Genomic DNA, 22,346 nt, shown 5'->3' with positions numbered 1-22,346 from the left:
TTGTTCACCTCGAAGTTCTCTCTTTTCCAGGCTGAACAGTCCCAACTCTCTCAACCTTTCCTTACGGGATAAGTGCTCCATCTCTCTAACCAACTTGGTGGGCTTCTCTGGACTCGCTCCAAGCCACTGTTGGAGACCCCAGAGCTGGATGCAGCACTCCAAGTCAGGCTTCATCAGAGCAGAGTGGCAGAATCACCTCCCTCACCCTGCTGGCCATGCTGCTTTTGATGCAGCCCAGGACACAACTGGTTTCTGGGCTATACCAACCCCTAGAGCACAGGGTCTGGCTTTCCTTGAGCAGAGAGGAAGCATTTGATCCAGGGGCTGAGCAGAGAAGGCAGCCTCTCTACTGCTGCTGAGAAGCAATTGACATTTCCCCCACTTGAGGTCTCTTGCATTTCCCCAGCTCCTGAGGAGCTGCAGCAAAAGGCACTGTTCAGGACCATGCCAGTCCCAGAGAGCAATGCAGCAGCCTTGGGGCTGCTCTAGCTTCACCCTGCTGCAAGGAGAGTACCAGAGAGAGCAGAGCCAAGCTTGCAGCCTCTGTTTGCTCAGGCATGGTAAGGTGGCTTCTGCTAGTGTTGTACCACAGCCAGACTGACTGGCAGCAGCCTGAATGAAGATCTATTATAGCAGTCTTGTTAAGCCACTGAATCACAAGTGCTGCTTGCCATTGTTCATTCTCAGTATGCTTTAGTATGCTAAAGTGGTGAAATGAGGGCAAAAGCAACAGCAGTGTGTATGAAAAAAATTATGTAGTGCCTTTATTAAATTTTAAAATGGACTCTTCCTCAAAGTGCTTTTACATAACACACATAAAAACTTTAGCATTATTTATATAAATATATCAAAAGGATCAAATATTTTTTTTAAACAGTATTTTGGCTCAGTAAAATAGCCTTCCATTCCTAAAGTTAGGGATAACAAGCAGCAGTTCTCCTTTCAATCTGTTTTAGTCAGCAGAAGTATTTAGGAGGATTGAGGTCACTGGAACTCTGTTGGCTGGCCCGCATGACTGTGAGCTGTCAAAGTGAAAGCACAAAGTCAGTGTTACACCCTAGTTCTCAGTACAAATACCATAATACCAGTGTCTGGTCCTCACATTTAATACAGGGATCTTCTTAAAGAAGAGTTTTATGACCAAACCATACAGCTTCTGTCCTATTTGAGTCTTCTATCAGTGTGAACTGTAACAATTAGCCTTGTTCAGATGGTTTTCAGTAACTTCAGATGGATCTCAAGGCTCTTTTATCCTACAACAGGCTGCCACTGAACACGCAGCATATTTAAAGGCAGACTGCATGAACAGCTAAGTAAATGTTGCACTTCATGACTAGGACTGATTGTCCCTTGACACTTCTCTTGTGAGTAAAACACAGAATGAGAAATGACTATGAGCATCTGCATAGGTCTGTACATACATGACATTCATCAATAAAACACTTCAGTATCATAATAGTTGGAATCAGTCTGACATTTCAAATGCACTTTTCCCCCTTCCTCTTGAAATGAAGAGATTCTTAGTCCATTCTGGCCAAACACACACGACTCACAAAGCTCAGAAGGCACTGTCTCTAGTTTCCAGCACACACTTAATTTAGCTGGGAAAAGAACTTAATTCCACTGTTTTTGTCACTTATCAGCCAGAACAGTTTTGTTTGGTTGAGTATAGAGGCATAAGAAAATTGTTTGAGCCATGAAAGAAGAAAAGCCAACACTGCAGTGTGTAAATCAATAGATGAATTCTGAAGGTTATAGAACATATTTTTTTTCGGACAAACAAGTCAAGATACCAGAGGGAAAATTTCTACCTAATACTGTATTAGCAAGAACCTTCAATCAGAGCTTGGAAAGTGATGGAATTTGGCACAAAGGCAAGTTGCCTGTTTCTAGATAAAGGAGCTGCAAGAGAAAATATAGATTGGAGTTTGAATGGAGGAGAGCAAAAGGTGCTGCAAGAAAGAAGCTGATAGGACACAGAAATTCAGAGTTGCAAGCAGCAGTAACAGTCAATTCCTGAGGCTTCCCTATACAACACAATCTCACAACCTAAAACCATAACATTCAAGACTGAAATTATATAGGAAATTAGGCTCTCATCTCCTGTCTCTATAAAATTAATAGCTATGAACATAGCATTAAAGAGGTCTGATGAATTTTTCTAATCATTCAAATCAATTCTCTGCCCCAAAAAAAGAATTGATCATTGCAAACTACATCACTGCCTACAAGTCAAATATAATTTCAGAGTTAACACTTTGGGTATACAAAATACTATTAAAAATATTTAAAGAGAAAGGATTCAACATTTTACACCACTTCCTTTCACTTTTGTTTGGAAAGCCATGACTGCAGTCTCCAGCATACAGTCATCTCAGATTCCTTACATACCAGAGCAGAGGGAAACAAGAAAAGCAAGCAGCTGCAGGGGCATAGGGACATCTCTCTCTCTCTCTCTATCTCTGTCCCTTGACATGGTCCTTAAGGTAAGGTGGATGAAGTCAATCATCCTGTACCTCCCATGACAGATTCTGTGTCATTACCCAATTGTTCCACTTAGGTAAATAAATATATTAAGCCATTTAACTGAAAAGAAAAAGGTCTCTGGAGAATAATTTTTTGACTCAATACAGATTATAAAGGTATTTTTACAACATCTGTATGTGACAAGTGACTAAAAATGGCATTGATCTTTCAAATGTAAAAAAGATCTTACCTTTTCTCCTGGATGTGAATTCTGTGAATTCTCCTGGATGATAATACACTGATGCAGTAACAGGGGCTTTATCTTTCCGCAAACTGAACAAGGCAAATAACAAACTTGTAACAAAGAAAAGATTTGTGTCATTTCATTAAAAAAAAAGAAACAAACATGTACTGGCACCAGCCAGGCACATTACATAATATCACAACAATAATTGGTGTAATTCCCTTCATATTGAAACTTTAATTGCAGGGAAAAAAATCAAATTTTCTTCATTGGCTTCAAGGCAATTTTTCGTCCTTTCATTTTTAATACAAGGGAATTTCACAGAATCATTCTTGGAAAAGTACTTGTGTACTTCCTACATGTGCTACTGATGATATTTCACAGTGTTCTGTTGATCCAGCCAGAAGTAAAAAAGATTCATATCTGTAGATGAAACTGTAATACCTTCACTCCAGTAAATCTGGATGAGATTCCACAAAACAGATACGTGGGACCTTCAGTCAATCACCAACTGTGTGAACTGAATCAGTATTTAAGTGTCATTTCTCATTTGTTTTTTAAGGCAGATTCAAGTCTTTTGGTAACAAACTCAATTGTGATAAAGAGCCACTTTTTCTGGATGGCATCTGGTAGCGCACTTTCTTCCAGAAGCTGGTTCTTGCTGAGTGGGACCTTTCTGAGAAGTCCCCTTTCCATCGGATAACCCCGTGCTTTTGCTTAATATATCTGATGGATTCTGGCATGGTTGCATAATCTTGTATTTTTACAAGTTCAATGAGAATTACTTTAATGCCATCTTGGATAAGAGCACTATGCATGGCTAGCTGCTTTTCAGACTCATCTTCCAGAATGCTGTAACAGGAGGGCTCTGGTACTAAAACAATTATCACTCTCCTACTTTGACGGATTTTTTCATCAGCAACGCTGATCACAGCTGTAGAGAAAAAGGTTGTGCAAAATTAAGGTTGTACATTTCTACTTTCTGTTACCAGTATTCTGCAGCTGGTTCATCAACTGTTTGATATTTAAGCCGACACACTCTACATCAAAATAGGGAGAGGATATGAGCATGCAAGCAGTTACCTTGGGTTAGCCCACCACAGAAATGTCGCCACTGCAACACAATCTGACCCCATCAGAGTCTATGTCTATCCTTGTTTTGCAGAAACAGAGAAAAGCTACCAACTACCTACTACTTATCTTGCTAATGCCATTTTATTACCATCATAGGTACAAATGAAAAAAAAAAAAAAAAAAACCCAAGTTCTAGAACCACGGGAGCTTTTTACCTTAAACAGTCTGTTTCTGATTTGCTCAACTGGTTTTGTAACACGTAAGTGGCAGAGAAAAAAAAGACTCCCTCCATCAACGGCATTCCAGTCAGTTAAGTCACAAAAAGTGAAATATGGTAACTACCACACAAAAACCCCAGGACTAAACCCCAAGAACAGACTATTGCATTTTTTCAATTTAAGCAGCACTTTAGATTCTACTTCTCAGGGAACCCTTCCTTCTCAAACCACTATGAAAATCCTTCAACTGTAAAAAAAAAAAAAAAAAAAGTTCATTTGATGATGAGATATTTAGATTCCCATTTGACTGACTGCTTGTTTCTCAGTTCTATTTCCAGGTCAATGAGAAAATTCAAGTCAAATTTGTCTTCAGCTAACTTACCTTCTCCTGGTAAATCATCTCTCCCAAGTATGAAGAGGTTATATCCACACTGTCTTTCTAAGACCTCTGGCAGTATCTTCAGAGCAAAAATATCTGATGAATACAAGCAGCTTTCTCTGCTCTTTGGATACAGAATATAAGCATCATAGATCTTCTCATCTGAAACTAAGGAGTGAGCAATAAAACTGCCATAAAAATAAATTCTAAAGCTACAAGAGCAAGCAAGCAAACAAGCAAAATCTCTAAACTCTGGGGGGTTTTCCCTTACTTGAATCATTGTTTTAGGTCCTAATCCTGCTATATTAGATAAGCATGTATTATTATACAAAGCCTGAAACATTTGTAGGACCAGGCCTTCTAGAATTCAGGATGCTGAATCTGAACAGGTAAAAGAGACACGAAAAATTAAGTTGAAACTTTCTCTTTTGAACACTAAATAAAAAAATGTCATCATTGAATTATTTGAAAAACAGTGGACCCAGCGGTACAACTGATACTTAAAATTCCATTTGCCATCAAATTCATAGGTGGTGTTGCAACCTGGAGTTTCAAACGACAACAACCAGTTAGACATGACAAAAAAAAGTGTCACATTTGAATTGTTTCAGGTATTTTGGATCGGTCTTTTCAGAAATACCTAATTAAAAAGACTTCTAAGAAAATCTAAGAGAATATCAATACCTCTAGAAGATACATAGCTAGAGAAACAGAAAGTATCTCCTCTCAGATGGTTGGAAATTATCCATACATCAGCATACTCTCATAGACCCTATCAACATTTTGTTGAATGCCAGGAAAGCAAAATAATCAGAAGTGCCTTTAAATAGTAAACAAAACAAAGTTATATTTCCCTGTTTCATCTATAGAAAATAAAAAAAAAACACTTAACACTTCTAATGCATTACTGCTTTATGTAACAACAGTAATTAAAAGTAATCTGAAAAACTGCTTGTCAGAGCAGTATTCAAACCACTAGGGTGTATCTTCAGGAAAAGCAATGACAGTTCTGAATTCCTGGAAAGTTGCTGTTTTTTTCTCCTGTAGATGCTTTTTTCATCTGAACTAATTCTAAACATCCTAAAAACAATATTATCCTTTCAAAAACCCCAAGGAAGACCAATCATGATCCATGAGAATAACTCACTGCAGCATAAGTAAAGGTGGGAGCTCAAAACAACACTCAGCACATAAACATACCTTTTTTCCCCAGGAAAGGATGGCAGGAGTCCCGATACCAAAGCACAATATCAATTTTGAAGATCTTGTAGATAAAGAGAGTAAAAAATACTAAAAATACCAAGGAAACTCCTCCTCCAATTAAGTACCCCTGAATGTTTCGAGCTGCAGCAGCATAGAATAAGAAAGAAAACAAATTAAGTATGACCATAAACTAGAACCAGGGAAAGACAAGGATTGTTCAAAATTCTTTAATCATTAAAATACTTCTGTTTAAAAAGAAGTGAAAGAACAGGACAAACTGTTTTATGTATATTTTCTGACATTACTGTTATCTGATAAGCCTGCTTTTATCTTTCAGAGAAAAATACCTCAACAATATGATAAATGAGGCTACTCTTCAACTGAAATACCAAAATAAAATATTGACATATAACCCAGCACAGCAGTAGAATAAGAATTCTTGTACAAAATTCTATCAGTTGGAAAGCAAGGAAGTCCAAGGTGGAGAGGTGATTTCCTGACCTGCTAACCTCCCCAGAGCAACTACCTTTCTATTGTCTCTGCCCCTTCAATGACCTGTCAGTGAGCCTACTCATTTACTGTCCTTAAAACAAACACCCTCCACAAACTGCATGTTTTAGTCAATGAATTAAAGAATTTCTTAAGTTAAATCCTACCCTGATAATCTTTATGAAAAAATTATAGTCATGTAACAAGTTAGAGCTCATATTCACTTTCAGTCCCAAAATACTAAATGAGAGAAGATAAAGCAAATCAAAAGCACTATTTTCCTTCATTTTGCTAAGAATGGGACAAAAAATTTCACAAAGAAAAGTACTGAGATGCACTGCCCATTTTGCCTAAAAGTACTCACACAGCTTTAATTCTAAGTAGGGCATTGTCAAACTAAATGACAAGTAAGTCAATGATCACCATTTTATCCAGAAGAGATCTCTTACCTGGGTATTCCAATTTTATGTAGGCTGTAAATTGTTGAGAACCATATATGAAGTGGCAGAAGAACTTATGAGCATAGTCCTTTACTTTCACTTTTGAAATGTTAAATTTTGTTCCAGATACAGCAAGTCCATGAGGCAACCCCTCTCTGTCATAAAAAAGGTAAAAGGAAAACATCTGTACATAACTAAATATGAGACAGATTCATCTATTCACAAAGACATTATTTTTTTTATCTCTATAAACCTAAGAAGCTAGTGAAGCACAGTAAATATACCTCTGTAACTAACAATTTCATGAACTAAAAACATACTGGGCTTAGTTGTTTCAGGTTTTTTGGCTTGGGTTTGTTGGGTTTTTCCCCCAAGTTGGACAGAGTGCACCATTAGCAGTTTTGCAGGTGACACAAAACTCAGAGGAATGTCTGATACAACAGCCAGCATCCAGAGGAACCTTGGCAGGATGGACAAATGGAAAAAAAAAAACTCATGAAGTTCAAAGCAAAATGCAAAGGAATAACCAGATCCCAAGCATCCTGGTTTGAATTAGGAAATACACTGCTAGCAGGTTAAGGGAAATGATCCTTCAGTGATGTTCAGCGCTGGCGAGATCACAATGGAGTAGCAGGGCCAGTTTTGGGCTGCCGAGTATGAGAGATGGATGGATTTGCTGGAGCAAGTCATGTGCAGTGATGTGACAGATACAGAATTGGAGCATCCATCATACAAGAGAGCAGGGACTGCTCAGCCCGGAGAAGAGAAAGCTCGGGGGCAGGGGATGGATCTCATCAACATGTGTTAATACCTGATGGGAGGAAGGAGTGGAGAAGAGGGAGCCAGGCTCCTTTCAGTAGCGCCCACTGACTCTACAAGAGGCTGCAAACACAAACTGAATGACTTTCCCATCTGAAATTTCACCTGAATACTTTTTTACTTTAGGGTAGTCAAACATTGGAACCTAAATGTCCTGCAACAAGAGTTTCTGCCTTGTGTTCTTGAGGATTAGCAGCTCTGTCTGCACTTAGGAAAGTATCACTTTCACAAACAAAAATAAATTGGATAATTTTTTATTTTGGAAAAATCTATCCTTCCCATATTAATGATACAGGACAGGCTTTAATGTACTATTTTAAAAAAATCACATATTAGCAAATGCATAGCTAAGCATGAAAAAACTGTATTGCACAATAGCCTTATAAAAATCTATGATTGCTTCATTCCATCTGTATCAGACACAGTATTAAATGTTACTCTTTTAAAACCAAGCAATAAAAGTATACTAGTGTTTGATACAGGCTTCTAAGCAGTCTTTCAATCACTAGTAGCATTTGACTAATAGTCTACTTTATCATGAACTCACTGCATATTACTGCAGATTCACCTACATATGCACTACAAATTCAATGTATAAGGATACTTACTCATAAAACTGTTCTCTGTAGGTTTCATCAAAGATGTCAACATCCTCATCATTAACTTGCCAGAATGGAATCAAGCCATTTATACCACTTGATATGTTACATTCCATAACTACACGAGAGCCTACAAAAAAACAAATGTAAACAGCAAGTGAAGATCTTGTAATAGGAGCAGAGTCAAGTGATAAGGGAACAGCTGGGAAAAGGAGGGATATAAAAGAAACCTACTTACCTTATGAAAAGCAAAGCCCTTAAAACTCATCACTTTGTAATTCAAATTTGGGTGTCTACAGTCTCGATATGAATTCCATCCTAAATGTAGGTGTCTAAATGTCCACATCTACATACAAGCTAGGTATCTAAGCTAGTAACAAGAGTTCATCTCTACTGAAGTCCACACACATACCTTAAGATACCTTAACTGAATGACTCTCCAGACTTCACTGAAAGATCTCCAGGGCTCAAAGGAGCTGCATGTACACCTATGGAGACATCTGCAATGCACTCCAGCATCCAAGGTATCCATATGGAGATGTCAGAAAGGACTCCAGATCTTCAAGAAAATCACACTGCTAGAGTAGCCAGACCACTCAAAACAGCATGCTTTGTGTAGGCAACTGAATTGAGCTCCTGTTGATACTGGCCTGAGTTAAGGACCTCGGATCATATGCACATACCCATGTGCAGACAACCTGCATCTGGGAGCTGAATCCCACTCTTAGTGACCATACAGAGCTTTACTCCAAATCAGGGTCTTTTGGCCAACACTGTCCACTGGGATGGTTTTTGAATAATATCACACTTTACTTCCAGAGCAAGCTTGTCGCTATAGGACACGAGAATGCACAACGCGAGCCACTTGCCACTTTGTAAGGTAAAAGAGAGAGTTTATTTTCTGACTCTAACTTTTATACTTTTCCAAAGGTGACAGTGGATTGGAGAGTGAATGGGCCACCTCTCCAAAGACATTGGACAAACCACTAGTACATCAAGTCTCTCCACCCCCATGAAGGAATGCAAAACAACACGTTATTTACAGAAACTGTGTGGGAAAGTTTCCCAATAGAATGTAAACTCAGAAGGCTTTAGAAAACTCAAGAATCAGGGTGACACAAGCTCACCTGTCACTCAGCTCCTTTGCTACCAAGAATACAGATCTTACAGAGCACCTCAGTATTAAGCAAGCCAATTTGCAAAATATATTTATTGCCAATGTACCTCAGTGAGTTCCATGTACAGGAAGGCAAGCAGCTTTCTTGAATTCCTTTCCTTCTGTATTTTACCCATGGAAGTTATGATTTGATAGGAGAAGGTGGGCTCTCTCAGCTGGCCTATGTAAATATCTTAGTCTTTCATTTCCTAGAACCGCATCAATCTAGATGCTTCCACCAAGGGATGGTCTCTAACAAAAGTACGGAATAAACCTTTAGCTCACACAGAAAGCAGTTACTTGAACAAGAGTTCTCACAGAAATCAGAGATGTTCCCCAATCTCTTCCCTCACGTCCTTCCACCACAACAATTAATTTTTTTAAAGATGTGGTTTAGTACATTGCACAATTCTTAAAAAAAAAAAACCCTCAAGCATTCCATGCCCACACATTCATGAATGTACTCTTAAGTTTCTACACCATCTTCTGCCACTTCTCATTCAAAAATCATATAGCTGTTTCCATCCAAGTGTCCATGCAGCTGCTTAGAGATTCTGCCCACAGCCAGACATGCAGTAGGAGGTTTTAATTTTCTCCCCTAGCACCCCATTGAAGGTACTGGACAAAGACTATTGAATATTTGAATGGCAATGTCATTTTAAAAGAAACAAAAACAAATCTCAAATTCCTTTAAGAAGTTACTTCCCATGTGTCCCTGTAATAGGGAATAATTTGTAGATCTCAGTAGTCACAATAAACCCACTTTGTGGCTGGAGTCTCCTTTTAGTCTCACCTGTGGCTATTACTATAACATCTGTAAGGCAATCAAGGTTTGCTCTTCCTGGGTAGTCCAAAGCATCTAACAATACACCAGCACAACTTTTAATTAATGCTGTGTCCAAGCTGTAACAAATATGGACCAAATTCTACAATAAGGAGTCTTAACAAGTTGTCTTATAACACAGTCTTAATGACTTAGGCTGAGAGTCACAGCCAGCCTAATAAATTGCTCAGAAAATACTACCAAAGATTGAAAAAAACCCTAACACTGCCTTCAGTAAATTTAAGAGTCTGTAGATCAGACTCCTGCCAAGTAGAGGCTGCATCAGTAAGAGCTTTTCTGAATTAAATAACTACCAGTCAAAATTGGGGATGACACTTGCATGATACTTTCATGGGTGGGACATAGAGTACAGGGAATTCCAACTGTAACATTACTTCATTTCTTCCATAGTTACAGTTACAAAGAAAAAGTCAAGTTTTCACACAAAAATTAGGGTTATGTGAAGTAAAATAATTACTATGCCAAGTCTCCCTGTTTTATCCAAAATCTAGTGAACAAATTTCCTTAACAGTGAAAGAACCAAAAATTTTTTAGGCACGTATTGTTTGTTACGAAGACAGAGAAGACGTAATTCCCAGAAAAGAAGGAGCTGCTGAGCAATTCTAGATTATTTCAACAGAAATAAATAACCATCTGAAGACCACAGGACTGTAAGCTTTTAAAATAATATTTTTTGTATCAGATCCTGAATATTCTCACTGTTTAAAACAAAGCTGTCCGGACTCTGGAAGAACATAATTTCTGTTAAAGCACATTCACAATTCTGATCAAAATCTGCCGATCCTCAACAGAATGTGGCAACTTCCAAGTAAGTTATCTTTCACAAGCTATTGAGGTCAAAAAGAAAAGAAAAGAAAAACAAAACAAAAAAACCACTAAACCCCCAAAACACCCCTAAACACACACATAAAACCCACTAGTGTTTCAGTGCTGTCCAATTTAATACCATACACACTGAAAGTTAGAATTTGGGACAGGCAAAAATGTTTCACATGATACAAAAAGACACATGAAGCTTTAATAGGAGAAAACAACACCTGCTGTACACAATTTACAAGCTCAATGTCAGAAAAAGCAAGAGCAAAAGTAGATGTGTTATGTGAGATTCCATGAGGTGATGCACATAAAAATAATCCACAATGCTCTGGCCTGACCTCCTATGTGTCAGAGTCCAAATGAAATCTTTGCTCAGAGCTTCTCTAATGATTTAATTCCTCAAAAGATTATTAAACTGTTTCCTTTACTAAGAAATTCTAGCAAATAGCCAATGACACTTCTCCAAAATCAGTTAATGCCTTTTAAATCAAATATTTTGTTTGAAACTGCCCCTTTTGGTACAAAATTATTTTTAAAAATGCAGTTTAAGCAGTTCCAAACTCATTCTTCTGGACTTTGTCAGTAGAACATAACTGTCTAATATGTGGTGCACTTTAAACACATGTAACTTTGCTTGGGAAAAGACTACAATATCATATACTTGGTCCAGAGAATTACAGAAAAATTGAGGTTGAAAGAGAGGTCTTCAATCCAATTTCCTGCTCAAAGTATGTCCTGATTCTGAGGTCAGATCAAGCTGTTCAGAGACTTATTCAGTCAGGCTCTAAAACCTCTAAAGACAGACACAACTTTTCTGGGCAGCCTGCTGCACTGCCCTCTCTGTGAAGAAGTTATTCCTTATACCAAGAATCTCTTATTTAAGAAACTTCCAAGATAAACAGTACTTGGGATATGCATCAACTAGCAGCTCACTGTTTCACTAAAGATCAATATCCAAAATCTGTATTACCCTAAAACAAGGATTAAAATCCAGGTTGTGGAGAGGGAATGGAGACAAGAAACATATAGGAAGGAAAAGAGCTACTGAATGAGTCAACTGGTAACTATCCTAACATGCTACATGTACATAAACCATATTTCCATGGATACTGAGGATACATCAAGACACAAAAACTGAGAAATGGCAAAAAGGACAGATGGAAATAACCGAAAATAAATAAATAAATAAATAAATAAATAAATAAATAAATAAATGCATTCTGCACAACACTCGGGTCACAACCTGGTCAAGAGATTCCAATCCTAGGCACAGTTGCTTCCCCCCACAAGTTATTTGTGAGAATCACTTGCTATTATCTATCCTCTGTCTTCCAGGTATTCTCAATCCACACACTTATCTCCCAGCCTTGCTGAAGTCTGTGGAACTGTTCACATATCTTTTGAAAAAGACCAGGAGTTTATTTGTTTCATTAAAGTTAATGATCTCTTAAATAATCACTACTTACCAAGTTCTACTTCAATTGTATTGTTCCTTGGATAAATAAACTCTGGTTGCATCTGCAGTGGTTTTTCTAACCAAAACAAAGAAAAAGAAAACCTTCAGGCAGGAAAAGATCCACAACTTAGTTTAACTGACAATAGTTTTGGTTTTACAGTGGGTTTGGGTTTATTGTTTGGTATTATTGTAGTGCCATACTTAACTACAAAAGAAATGTCTCATAAGATATTTGCTCTATTCTCTCCAAGTTATTCTATTTTAGCTTCCAAGTTAACAAAAAAAAAAAACCCAACTTTAAAATGCTTTTAAAAAATCTCATATTTACCAGCAGCAGACATGAAAGTAGCACAAAACCAACAAAGACAAAACCGAAAAATGCAGCTCTTTTTCAGAGACGGATAAGGAAGAGAAAAAGGGTTGTATCAATGACTTCCTAGATAAGGTGAATATTTTTAATTAATTGTTTAATTAATGTGTTTAAACAAACACATACTTAAAATGGGCTGGAATTGTATCGTTCTGCACAATGTATAAATTTGTTGCTAACAACCCACTGTTCTTATATCACCTATATAAAGTCAGAATTTTGGTTTAACCAGAAAGATGGACCTGCTGTCTCCACACAACTATTCTGATAGGACTATTATCATGTTACTAGTCAGGTCACCAGCAACATTGCCCACAAAGATATAATCACAGTGGTAAGTGCAGTAAATTACACTATTGGCAGAGTGAAACAGCAAAAAGCACTACCAAGTGCCAACAGTAAGCCAGTCCTTTCCAGTGGAAGATTTATTAACTTTTTATTATTTATACAGCTTATCACATTCCCTTTCCCATCAACAGAGAAGCCAGGTCACCAACAGGCCTTCAAGCAGGTCATCTGCTGTGACAGTCTCAGAAAAAAAATCTTCTATTTTTAATTTTATTTACTTTAATGGTGCACTATTTGTTTTGGCAAAAGCAATACCTCCATCCCAAAAATCACTGCTTTCTTCTAATTCTCATTCCTAACCCTGCATTACTCATTTCCCCATGACAATTCTTCCTCAAAAGCAATGCTCAAGGGTAGCAACATGCTACACTGCCTTTCCATTTTATGTTTAGGAATAAATTAAAGGAGACTTACACCTCTAATTTCACAGACCTGAAAATAAACGTGCCAAATATCTTATACCTGCATACAAATGTTTACAGCAGAGACAAAGAGAATAACCTCATGCACTCACCTTTAACCTCTAGACTTATGGTTCTTGAAACATTAAATTGTTTTCCCATGTATGTGTATATCATATGGCACGTGTAGTTTCCTCTGTCTTGCACAGTTACATTACGAATCAAGACAGCATTTTCACCCTCTGCCAGAAGAAGTCTCTTGTCCTCAAGAAATCCAGGTTTACACTCCTAAACACAACAAAGGTACCTGTGATTTTAAGAGAACTAAAAAATCTGACAAATCAGTCACTGTACTCTGATAATTAAAATATTTGGCAAACACTGACTTCTTTGAAAGCCATGATGTGGATTCTTTTCCAAGCATTACTACAGTCTAACAAAGTCTGATAACATCTTGCTCCATTTGCACTTGTAAAAAAAATATCTGCAGCCAACCCTTTAAGTTTCCAAAGGCTATGCTTTAGTTCACAGCCTACATTAACAGCTTGACAGTTTTCTATCTCAGGTGTAACAGAAGTTATTACACAGGTAGCAGAGTTTATGAGAACACATGCCTCCACCCCTACTTCTCTGTGATGAAAGAGCTGCTGTAGCAGTGCCTCATGTTGTTGGGATGTATCCCTATTTCTGTGGCAATGCAAATTCTGGGAAAAAAGCCTCCTTCTCTTCCTTGACCTAAAAGCACTAGAGAATCTCTTCACCTCAAAAGATGTATAGGTGCTGCACGAAGGTTATTTAACATGTTTAGGCCCATGTAGCTGCTTTAATACCAGCATCGGAATTAGGAGTTGAACTGTTTAAACTTTTACCTTAAAACAGATAAAATACATGTTTTCAAACTTGCACAGTCTACAGAGCATTTTCAAAGAACCAAAGCAAGCAGCATAAGAATACCACAGCATGGTCAGCAATGCCCAATATTCTGAGAAACTGAAATAATTATGCAAAGCCGTCTATTTACAGAAACATGTACATTTTAAAATTATTATCTACATTAAAAAAAATCAAAGGATAAACCAGAATTTCACAAATCTGATTCACACTCATGCCATACTCAAACTGTAGAGAAAATAAACCTTCCCTTCCAAAAGCTGCTTTTCACAGTTACTTCATATGACATTTTTAATAATACATTTTGTATATTGTATATATTAAATACACATGCTCAGTACCTTATACCAATGTACTTCAGGTTGATCATTGTCTTCATTTTTAAATTGTTCTAGATCAGGGCATATAATCTTTCCAGTATTTGTGCTCATCACTTTTTGTTCAAACTTCATTTTTCCATTAAAACACAAACCATTATCGTTCTTAAAAACTGTTAAGTTTATAGTTTTTTTGTTAGAGTGGTTAAGGCTCCTGTAATTAGAACAGCAGACAAATCAGGTAATTAACAGTGCATTAGTTCCAGTAAGTCAGGGAGAAAGACTTCAGCATCTCCACCAGCCTTGCCTCTATAACATCCCTGCTATATTCCCTTAGTTTGTAAACACCATCCTCAGCCTCTCAGCCCCTGTTCCAGGTGAAGAGATGGGAATAAGCTCTGAGTTTGTGTTGTGAGCAGAAATGGAATTTGCTCTGGACACATAAGAGGGGATGTCAGGAATTTCTCAGAGCTGCAGTTAAGGCTTAAGTGTCTGATGTACAAAATGTTGCTTACAGTTAATACAACTGAACCTTAGCAAGTTTTTTGTTCTGCTGATATTACGTAAGCCAAGGATGTGAGATGCCCACAGGAACACATCTCACACCTCAAGTAACTAAAACCATAGCAGGAAAGGCTAAATTAAAATTATGCAGCTGGGTAGCTTTGAAAGGATTACATGTCTTCTGACTTCCAATTTTGGTTTCATGGTAAATTCCAGTGAAGGAATGTGCCTGCGACATTGGAAGTTTTTGCTGATCATTGTTACTACATTCACAACCCAAACCCCTCCAGCACAACTCTATGCACAACAGTACAGATAACTACACACTACTAAATCAAATTTCGGGCCACCTGAAAAGCCTATATTGGCTATTCTCAGTATGTAGTGGCAACACCATGAGGAAAGAAACATTTTATGTATGTCTTCCCAAACTGAATTTCCTGTTCAGCACACAGTGAATTTCAACCATTCTAAAAAAAGATTTGATGACCTAAGTAGTGAGGTCCAGTGATTGGCTAGATTGATCTAGCCAAAACTTTAAAGTACTAAAAAAGCTAGATACAGATACTTTTCAAAGAATCTATTCATTTTTAGTTCTCTGTGCACTCAGATCACTTGAGTAGTAGTAGAGACACATTATTTTCAGTCTCGAAAGCTGTCTAGCACACTGCTTTGCTCTTTTAATGTATTCTAATTTTTGACCAGCAATGGCAATATTTTAATATAAACCATAAAAACTGTTTTCAGCCTTTTAACCTGTGGAATTCTACTAAGACTTCCAAAAAGTTTCTAAGCTCTCCAGAAAGTCTGTGTGGTGATAAAATGCACTGTTTGCTCCTCTTAGAACATTCTTACATTTAGCCTTGACCTACAAAGAAACCAGTGTTCTTCTGATCTGTCAGTATCAAAGACCAATTTGAACACAGGAAAAGCCAAAGAGGTTAAGGCATTTTCCTGTGACCTTACACTTCATCCAAAACAAACAAAGCAACCAACCACCCCCACAGACCATTTTTAGTATTATCATGCTTTAAGACAGTCTTCTGTATGAACCACTTTTGCAGTACTAAATGCATGGAACAGCAGAGAAACACAGGCATCATGCAGAAACAAAAGGCATGGTGAAAACAGCACTTTCAACTGATCTAAGCATTCTACCTAAAACAAGAAGTTTTGTACACTCAAGTTTCACAAATTAATTATCACACTTGCAAGCACTAGCAATCCACTTGTTTCCTTCCTTACCTTACATTGCATTCATAAAGTCCAGAATCTTCCAGCATAGCAGGAATAAACCAAAGCAAGCCCTCTCGCTGGTGGATCCTGGCATCTCTCTCTGTGGTCACTGCCGTAGCACTACCATTTTTATACCATGTCAAATTGTAATCAGAGTGAAGCACTGGCAATGTAATTACTGGGCAAGTAATAGCTATAGGCTCTCCAACAAGTACAAAGTAATCACAAATAACACACCCTTCTGTTAAAAAAAAGAAAAAATAATAAAAAATGAAAAAGAAAAATTAAAAAAAAAAGAAAAAAAAATTGAAAAAAAACCCCAATGCTTTTAATTTCTATAATTTTATGTTTAAAAATATTAATACCATTCCAAGTTACACAGAATCAGAAAAACTTTCTGTAACAATTTGCCATTAAAACATCACAAGGCTATTATTTTTTGTTTGTTACCACCTTCTGGTTGAGAACATGATCACATAAGTTTAAGGTATAACTTCCGTATGTTGAGGTAGCCAGCAGCAAGCACATGCAAGTCAAACAGCCTCATTGCAAACCAGGGTGTAAGGAGACCCATGGGATCCATCAGGCAACTCCAAGCTTCCCAACTTACCTGTCATGTCCTTGTTATTTAACCATGTTAGTACTTTTGCAGAATTGCCAGATTCTTAAAGTAAATACTATCTATGTAAAGCACAGTGCAAACAGCAGCAGTGCAGAGCTCTGACAGTATTCTGTCACTAGGACAGTGGGGTCAAAAACAAATCAGGGAAAAAAAAATTTGGAGAGAAAAAGTATTTAGATTAAGAAGTCTTGACCATAATGTATTATTTCCTTCCTTCCTTTTGCACCTTTAACCAGAAGACCCATTATTCAGAACGTCACAGAAAAGGCCAATGTAAACATAGCTTTTATAACCATGCCTGCGTAGCAACTTGACAGGACACAATCATGCAGCTTAGGAAGCATTTCTTTCAACATCACTCAAAAAAAAATCAGAGAAAAAAGGACAGATATTGCAAAAAGTTATCAAGAGCTCAAATATGTAAACAAAAACTTACTGGAGAATACCACTGTAGCACAAAGAGAGATGACCATTTGGCTATAAAGCAGATTGTAAAACTTTCAAGCTTTTGCATACATTTGTCCAGAGAAGCTGTGTATGCCCCATCCCTGGAAATGTTCAAGGCCAGGCTGAATGGGACTTTGAGCAACCTAGTCTAGTGAAAGGTGTCCCTGCTCATGGCAGGGAGTTTGGACCAGTGACTGATCATCTTTAAGGACCCTTCCAATCCAAAGCATTCTGTGGTTTTATGTCCAACACTGAATTTTCACGAAACTGCAAAACATCTGGTTGAACTGATATTACAAATCTTGCTGAATGGCTGTACAAATACAATTTCAAAATAAATAAACTCTTCACTAATCTTTCTAATATCACTGCCTTCCCATTTAAAGACTTCCAAGTAGGTCTCCATATAGTTCAATCTAATTCAGACACATTACTATTAGACTGCTTATGTCAAGAGTAACAAGACAAGCATAATTAACTTATGTAGTTCTAAATTTACTGAAATACTAGACCTATCATTAAAAATATTATTAATTTAATTGTAAAGAAAACGGCTTGCAGGACTACACATACAGAATGTCTCATTAAGAAGGCACTCTATAGCTTACCTTGAGTCAAGGAAGCCAATCACTTTGGGATTTCTGCATAAGAAACATGGAGAGGCTAATCAAACCTCAGAACCCTAAATTTATGTGCCTAGACTTTAAAAAAAAATATCTCTATTTGTCCATGACATCCCCAGTGCAATTTGAACCCAGCAGAGGCATTCAGCTATTGTCAATATGCTAAAGCAAAAACAAACCCCAAATTCACTATTTGTTCTCAGTAACTCTTTCCTATTAAATACACACAACTCATCTCATTTTCTTTTGTAAAATGGTAATTTCAACAAAGTATTTAACCTACCAGCACTGAAGAGAGGTATCAGTACAATGAGAAGACCAATAAGCAAAAATATTGATGTCATATTTTGCTGCAAATCAGAAGTTTTTTCCATTGGCGTGGTAAGACTGTTCAAGCTGCACTGCCCTCTGCTCCCCGCATTACTCCTTAAGCAAAAAAAAAAAAAAAAACCAAAAAAAACAAAAAAAAAAAAAAAACAGAAGAAGCGTTAATCATCTTGTGGAGGGAAAACATGGATTTGGTAATTTAGCCCAAATCATTGAAAAGTTCAACTACAGCAACTCTTGGCCTTCACAAACAGCTGCTCAGTTTTCAGCTTTGTACTAGAACTTTTCCTGGAACTATAACTATCCCAATGGAATAACTCTTGCATAAACATAATATTCTTTTACCAGCATAGTTAAATTTAAAAAAGAAAAAAAAAAAAAGAAAAACACTAAACCCTCAAGCAAAGACAAATTATGCTAGCATCATAATTTAAGGCATACTGCATAATTTAAAAAACAAGTTTGATTAAGCTACTCTTCTTTCCAAATGCTTACAAGAGTCACAATCAAGAGATGTACAAGGTTTCCTTCTTTCCTTCTTTGAACTGTTCTTATACAGCTGAGGTAGCTTTTAAGAGCAGTAACTTGCAGTTCTTTGCAGAAGGACAAGTGTACTGTAACTCCACTTTCATCTGACACTTAAAATTGGCACCTAAAGTGAAATGTCCGTGGAAACCACAGCTAATATGAATTGCTGCGGTCAGACACAAAAAAAAAAGTGTCCAAGAATCATAATTTCAATTCACACCTCAAGTCTTTTTTTCAGTTTTCTCCAACAAATACATAACTAAACACACACTCACTGCCCTCATAGCCCACATGTGGCTTCTATGAAACCCTAAACCATAACCAAGTCCTGCTTCCCTCTCAGATGCACCAGTATTTTTTTGGTAAGGTGACATCAGAGACCTCCCCAAGCTTTCTACTATCAACCAGGTGCAAACAATTAAATCCTTCCCCTTCTGGGCAGTCATTGTAGGCTAAGATCTGCATTCAGCAGCCTTGTCTTTCCTCAGCTTTTGATTGTTTCGCACGCTGCTGGCTCTCACTCTAAAGCAAGCTGGTTTTGCATTTAGCAGTTCATTGCAAAACATTTACTGCACAGGTCCTAGTTAATATTTGCCTTCTACCCAGCTAAAACCAGCAGGAAGCAGATAAGTTATTCCATGAAAAAGTGACTTACTTTTATATCCAACGTAATTCACTTCAGTCACAAATAAGCCACAGCAGTTTCTTCTTTTGAAGCATTTCATATGCAAAAGTGCTGGGGTATTAGTGAGGGTCACACAGTGCAGAGCTCAATCATTTAATATTACAGCCTCCAGGTAAATAGCTCTTTTGGACAGTTTGGCTGACAAAACCCTCATACCACGGTACTTATTTAGTTGCCTTGTATGTGCTTTTCCTGTAACTTGCCAATGCGAAGGTCATCATTTTTGGAGTTTCAGTTTACCTGTAAAAAGCAGAGAAAGGGGAAAAAATATTTTACAAAACATATCATTTGGACAGCAGCATACACATACAAAACTAAATTTTTGTTTACTAAACGTAAAAGCAAGAGCATCCCCCTGTACGTTAGAGTGATAACTTAAAAGAGCAACAAAATTTGCAGTAGAGACTGACCAAGAATGCTAGCAAGTATATTCAGGAAAAGAAGTTTCTGTCAAAAACAACACAATGTCACACATCTGTCAAGAAACCTTGTAAGACAGGTTCAAGACTAAAAGGAAACAAAAATTTAGGGCAAGATAATAATTAGCATTATAATATTGGTATTCTGACATTGACACAACGATCACAAACTTTAGTCCTTGCATCTCCTTGCTAGACAATCTTGCAAACTGCAGAACTACAGAAAAGGTGTATCTTTAAGACAAACCCATTATCCAGGGCATTCTGGGGAAGCTACATCCAAATGCAGTCAAAGAAGCCTGCAATAGTTAGGTCTTTGCAAGCTAAATTCCACTTCAACTTTGAGACAGTATTAACTGTTAAAACTGTTAAACCAGTATAAACTGCTTTTACCAAAGACCAGCAGGAAGGAAACAAAACCAGTATCTGTAGCTGTACATAACTGGTCACCACTGGTTGACTCTACAACAATGAAGTGCTACCTATTCATTCTGTTGCATATCAAACTGGAGACAATGAGTGTATCCAAACCCCAGAGAAAAGGGGAGCCTTATCAATATTCAAATAAATTGAAAACAGTACCTTTTTTCAGTATCAAGTGGAAGGAGTTAATTTCACAGTCCATACTTTGAATACTTTTCTATGTATTTTAACTCCTGATACCTGTCAATATGAAGTAATAAGAATTTTAATGTGGCACATATTTTATTTAAATCCAAATTAAGTTATTAAGTTTCCCGTATCATTCTCAATGTACTGTTAGGAGGCATTTAAAAGAACCTGAAGAGCTCATGCAGGCAAAATTATATTTATCAAAAACGGTGATGTATTAAAAAAACAATGTCTTATTATCAGGAGGAGAGAAGAAACCAGTAATACCAAAAGATAAGTAATAGGCGTCTCATTTCTCATAAAATATGTGAATTAAGGATTCTGTATTCTATAATACTTTTGTGCAAGACCTTTTAGCCTGTTTTTTAAGGCTCTAAACACGTACAAATGGCCCAAGTCATAAAATTGCACGGTGCTGAATTTTTGAAGAAGAAAAACAAAACACATCCAGCAGCTTGCTGAGTCCCTGAAGAAGAGCAGCTGCTGAAAGCACACCAGAGCCTTGATTCAGCTCAGTAACTTTTAATGGATCTTCTACCAAGCTGTGCCCCCCAGGCTGCTGCCAAGCACCATCAAGGCTGCGACCGGCACAGGTCTGGGACTGTCAGAGCAGCAGCTCCCTCCAGGGTCTGACACAGGCACCTCTTTCACCCAAAATCTTGCTCTTGTCACACAAGCAGTTAATAAAGAGCCCCCGTCTGATCATCGTTATGCAATAAATAAATAGAGAAATAGTTTTGTAGTGTTTTACTAGGTCAGGAAGATTTACAGCAAGAACTATCCCGCTTCCTGTTACAAGTACTTTAAAAAATGTGGCAGCGTTAGCACTCCTATAGCCTTCATTTGTCCATCGTACTTCCTACCGGAGCTTGTACAATGCGATACACAACGAGGAATCAGACACAAAAGCAAAATCAAAACTTACTTCCACGGGAGTATTTGGGGCCACAAAAGCTGAGAAACCAGCAGCCACACAGACTGGAAGACTGCGCACACAGACCCCGCAGAAACACACACGGCCTCAAAACACAGCTGAAAGCAGCAAGCCCAGGGGCTCGGTGTTGGTTTTCTGGAAGCCGTCAGCACCGCACCTGACCCGGCCAGGGCAGCCCGACCGCCCTGGGGCCGGCCCAGGGCCCTCCGCCAGCCCCGCGCCCCACACGGCCAAGGAAGGCAAAGGAGCCCGGCGCGGCGGGAGACACGCGGGAGGAAAAGCCCAGCCGGCCTCAACCTGCGCTCCTCGGCACACCGTCCCTCCCCTCTCCTCCCCGCCACTCAGGCGGCACTGGAAGCCACGCCAAGCCGAGCCCAGCCCAGAGAATGAGCGAGACACTGTCCCCACAGTACCCACTGCCCTTCCTCACCTCCCCGCGCTCTCCGCCGGCTGTCCCTGCCGCTCCACTGGGAGGGGGTGGGGGCGGACAGCACTCCCCGCCTCTCCCAGGAGCCACAGCCACGGCCACGGCCACCGCCCCCGGACCGCCCTCGGACCGCCCCGGACGGGTCCCGGACCGGCCCCGGACCAGCCCGGGCAGGGTCGGCGGAAAGGGTGAGGGGCGGTGAGTGGCAGCTGGCAGCCGGCCGGCCCAGCGGAGCCCCGCCGAGTGCCGAGGGCACGCAGCACCGGGCATAGGGCGGGCTGCTCCTCACGGGTGTCCTGAATGAGCTCCTGCGAGCCACCTCCCCGCAGCCTGCAGCTTAGCAGCTTGGCTAAGCCCGTTTTCTCAGGCATCGGCCCGCTTCCTTTGGCCGGCACTCCGGGGTTCGGTTCCCCTTCAGGCTGTGATCCCTGGACTGGCGAGCTGACTTCAGC

At 38.7% G+C, this 22,346-nt stretch overlaps 1 protein-coding gene across 5 annotated transcripts; it reads right to left on the bottom strand.

The window, feature by feature from the left end:
* Positions 1–738: 738 nt before the first annotated feature.
* On the bottom strand, positions 739–22,034 carry LOC100220817 (interleukin-1 receptor type 1). 5 transcript variants are annotated; one of them, XR_012057132.1, is made up of 15 exons: positions 21,898–22,033; positions 20,504–20,584; positions 19,473–19,742; positions 18,246–18,388; positions 16,280–16,511; positions 14,555–14,744; positions 13,436–13,610; positions 12,214–12,279; positions 7,941–8,061; positions 6,523–6,668; positions 5,582–5,725; positions 4,385–4,549; positions 3,155–3,644; positions 2,717–2,799; positions 992–1,022 (listed from the first exon to the last, which is right to left on the bottom strand). XR_012057132.1 is itself a non-coding variant. In XM_030278736.4 (14 exons), the coding sequence occupies exons 4-14, from the start codon at positions 18,334–18,336 to the stop codon at positions 957–959; spliced, it is 1,479 nt and encodes a 492-aa protein (XP_030134596.4). In that variant the 5' UTR covers positions 18,337–18,388; positions 19,473–19,742; positions 20,504–20,584; positions 21,898–22,034; the 3' UTR covers positions 739–956. The 5 variants fall into 5 exon arrangements, 3 of the variants coding, with proteins under 3 accessions (XP_030134596.4, XP_030134580.4, XP_032605378.3); XR_012057131.1 differs by having other exon boundaries at positions 739–1,022; positions 2,717–3,644; XM_030278736.4 differs by lacking the exon at positions 3,155–3,644 and having other exon boundaries at positions 739–1,022; positions 21,898–22,034.
* Positions 22,035–22,346: the final 312 nt, after the last annotated feature.

This window comes from Taeniopygia guttata, chromosome 1 (assembly GCF_048771995.1).
Source record: "Taeniopygia guttata chromosome 1, bTaeGut7.mat, whole genome shotgun sequence".
Classification (NCBI taxonomy): domain Eukaryota; kingdom Metazoa; phylum Chordata; class Aves; order Passeriformes; family Estrildidae; genus Taeniopygia; species Taeniopygia guttata.
This window is presented reverse-complemented; position numbering and strand designations above follow the sequence as displayed.